This window comes from Echinops telfairi, unplaced genomic scaffold, assembly GCF_000313985.2.
Source record: "Echinops telfairi isolate 266 unplaced genomic scaffold, ASM31398v2 ScPeMD7_7412;HRSCAF=8450, whole genome shotgun sequence".
NCBI classification, from domain to species: domain Eukaryota; kingdom Metazoa; phylum Chordata; class Mammalia; order Afrosoricida; family Tenrecidae; genus Echinops; species Echinops telfairi.
Genome location: NW_022111312.1, coordinates 12,841,789 through 12,845,548, shown reverse-complemented (window position 1 = coordinate 12,845,548; position 3,760 = coordinate 12,841,789). Strand labels below are relative to the sequence as shown.

At 55.4% G+C, this 3,760-nt stretch overlaps 1 protein-coding gene across 1 annotated transcript in view; it reads left to right on the top strand.

Annotated features, from left to right (window-relative positions):
* Positions 1-1,471, top strand: part of VPS33A (VPS33A core subunit of CORVET and HOPS complexes) — a 23,929-nt gene extending 22,458 nt beyond the window's left edge. Inside the window, exons 12-13 of the mRNA XM_013006437.2 lie at positions 138-306; positions 674-1,471. Of these exons, the coding sequence (XP_012861891.1) occupies positions 138-306; positions 674-855 (351 nt within the window). The 3' untranslated portion in view covers positions 856-1,471. The remainder of the gene's footprint in view (positions 1-137; positions 307-673) is intronic.
* Positions 1,472-3,760: the final 2,289 nt, after the last annotated feature.

Below are 3,760 nucleotides of genomic sequence, written 5' to 3'. Positions count from 1 at the left end.
GCCTGGCTTGGGGAGATTGGAGGGCAGGGTGTGGGGGGAGGGGCGGCTTGGTTTGGGTTCCTGTCACAGTCAAACGAGATCATCTTGGAGCACCCCAAAGCTGGCCCCAGGGAGTGACCCTTCTGTTGTGCACACAGAACCCCACGGACATATCCTACGTGTACAGCGGCTACGCCCCGCTCAGCGTGCGCCTGGCCCAGCTGCTCTCCCGACCCGGCTGGCGGAGCATCGAGGAGGTGCTGCGCATCCTCCCCGGGCCCCACTTCGAGGAGCGGCAGCCCCTGCCCACCGGCCTGCAGAAGAAACGTAGGTCCCAGCAGGGGTCTGCGAGCCCCTGCGGCTGCTGTGCGATACATTTGTAGAGCCCTTAGGTGCCAGTCACTGCTTGGCTTTTACCCCTGCCTGTGGACGTTAAGGGCATGAAAGTGGTGGTGTTCCCTCAGGGGGGCCGCAGTTAGACAAAGTCAGAGGGCCGAGACCCTTCCTTCCTTCCTTCCTTCCAAACAACACGTGGTCCTGATCACGCTTTTCACATACAACGCGCCCACATAGATAACATACGCATCGCGGGCGCGCACAACACGCCGAGGGGGCGTGCACCGTTGGCCAACCCTTGTGTGGCGCGCACGTTGTTTTGGGTGAGGAGCGGTGATTCCGAATGTTTCCGTTCCAGGTCAGCCCGGGGAAAACCGCGTCACGCTGGTCTTCTTCCTGGGGGGCGTGACCTTCGCGGAAATTGCCGCGCTGCGGTTTCTCTCGCAGCTGGAAGACGGCGGCACCGAGTACGTCGTCGCCACCACGAAGCTCATGAACGGAGCCAGCTGGATCGAGTCTCTCCTGGAAAAGCCGGTCTAGCGCGTTCTCAGCGAACTTCGCCAGTGCGCTGCCGGACGCCTACGCTCCCCTTGGAAGAAGCGGCCGAAAGGAGGTGGAGCCCCACGGGAGAACAGCGCCGGGGGTCGACGCCAGGGCCAGCTGCTTGAATTCTGCTGCAGTTCCTCCGACCGCTGCTCCTCTGTCTTCCCGCGTTCTTGGAGAAAGGAGGGGAGAAGAGAGTGGAGTCGGGTAGCAGAGACACCAGTGTGAATTTGCGGGACTCAAGACGCTCATTAGAAGTCTCTGGAATTACCTTCACTGGGCCGGCTAGATGGTCCCGGCAGCCACACAATCTGGGCTGGTTCTTAAACTAGGGAAGCAGTGAACTGTCTCACCCCCAATAGAGGGCATTCTGTTTCTAGAGGGGACGTGGTGCTCACAGCAGCAACAGGTGTCGGGCAGGGGGTTGGAGCCGATGTGTCCCCCAGGTGAAGATTTGGAAACATTGCACTTCATATCTCCAGTATCTCCAGGCTGAGTTTCATCCAAACTGCACAGCCACTTGGTCCCTTTTGCTTTTTAGAAAGCAAGAGTTGGATTAGGGGTGGGGAGGGGGAAGAGTCTTTTAATAAAAACAAAGTGATCTGCCTGGGAAGGTGCAGCGGGTGACTTCATAACTACTAAGGGTGTGTGATATTGAAACCAAGGTGCAAGCCAAGCCCATCATCACTGAGTGCGCTGCGGTGCCCAGCGACCCCGTGGGACAGAGCGGCACTGCCCCTAGGGTTGCCAAGGCTGAAATCTTGGCAGAAGGAGCTCGGGCTGCAGTGGTTAAAGCGTGTGACCCTAACCAGAAGGCTGTCTGTACACGCTGGCCACTCTGTGGGAGAAAGATGAGGTGGTGTAAATCCCAGAGGAAGACAGCCCTGGGGGCGTGCTACCCCACCCTGTAGCGTCACTGAGTCAGTCTTGGGCGAGGCCAGTGGGATTCTGCCGTCTTCACAGAAACATCTGTCTTCCAGTTTGTTAGGTGGCATCGGTGCATTCCGACCCATGGTGACCGTGTGCACAACAGAACAAAACCCTGCCCGTCCTGCGCCCATTGTTGCAGCCACTGTGTCCACCCAGGTCAGCGAGGCCTTCCTCTCCCACGCCTACCTGCAGAGCGGCCGGTAGGTTCAAGCCACCTGCTTACCTGTCAGCAGCTGGGGGTCTCACCATGGGGCCACCAGGGCTCCATGATCAGTGCACTTGGTATTAATGGCCGATGCCACAAACTGCTGAGGGTTTGTGAGGGGTTCCAGCCCCTAACCAATAATCACGGGTTTGGTAGGCGCAATTGTACAGTTAGATAAGGGTCATAGTAAAGTCAGAGAGAGTAGGAGAGAGAGTGAAATAAAGGAGTCAGACACATTTTATGGTAGCATGCTCATCTCCGGAACAGGTCTGGGCAGAGAGTGGGATATACTTAGGGGCGTGATTACAGGTAAACCACACAAATCACAGGAAGGGGGTGTACAATAGGCATACGAGTCACAGGAAGGGGATGAGCTAGGGGTGTCACACGTAATAGGAAGGGGAGGGACTAGGGGTGCACATGTGACAAGGTGGGCAGACCCTTGACTCCATCAATATATGGCAGCCTAACCTTGGTCACCCTTGAGTGGGCTTGACCTCCCTGGGCTTTCCTTCAGGGAAACAATCGACTATCTTTACCAGAAGGGAGTGGGCCCTACTTAGGGTGGGGACAGACTATACAGTCTGATTGCTCTAGATGGCTGATAACCCTTAGGGAGAATAATCTCTAACCTTGTAATGACCTCCAAGTGTACACTGGATTTCTGATAGGTGCATTATGTGGATAAAAGAGAAATCTCATTAGCGTCAGAAAGTCTCTGGGTAACACAAGCCATTTGCACTCAACTACTGAGTTCAAAAGGTGCCCTGGTGGCACTGTGGGTTAGGAATTGGGCTGCTAACCATAGGTTGTTTGGTCAAACCCACCAGCTGCCACTGGACAGAAAGATGAAATGTTTTTGTCTCGGACGCCTTGTGTAGAATTGCTACGGCTGGAATTGACGAGGTGGCAGTGGGTTTGGGGTTTGGGTCCAAACCAAAACACCGAACTCACTGCCAATCGAGTTGATCCTGAGACCTGGCGACCCTATAGGTAGGACCAGGGTAGAACTGCCCCTGTACGTTTTTCAAGACTAACTCTGGACTGGTAGTAGGGCGCCTCTCTCCTGAGGAGGGGCCGGTGGCTTTATACTGCTGACCTTGTAGATTGACGCTCCCCAGGTAACCACCGTGTTCCCAGGGCTCCAGGGTTTGGGTACTGACTTGAAAATGGTGGCAGTCAGCAGGAAGGCCTGGCAGTCCATAAAGATTACAGCCAAAACAGAGAAAAGGCCACGTTGGGGCAACCCTGCTTGGTAATGCACGAAGTCACCAGCGGTTGGCATTGGCTTGACGGTGTCACATTTGAGCCTGAGAATGAAGCTGAGAGTGGGACAGGTGATACTTAAAAGCTTTGTTTCCCATGGAATTAGTTCAGTGTTGCCTTTCAATAGGTGCAAATGTCTTAAAGAAAAGCCACTCTCGTGCTAAAAGTCCTCTCTCTGGTACTTGCTGTCCCAGGGAGATTGGCTTATGCCTGGCAGACCTGGCTGTTGTCATCCCCAGCTGCCGAGAGCACGCGTCCCGCTTCGCCCCTCACTGGCTGGGGCTCCTGGGATTCCATTCAAGTCTGGTCAGGTCTCCTCGGCTGGGCTTTTTTGTCCTGGGAACAGACACCTGGTTGTAGTCTCATGTGTCTGCATTCACTCGTGCCTCTGTACTCCCTTGCTCCGAGCACAGTGAGGTCAGCTCCTGAAAAGACACATTCAGCTGTACATTGGAAGCCAGCCGGCCTGCAGAGACAGAGAGAGAGAGAGAGAGGTGGGTG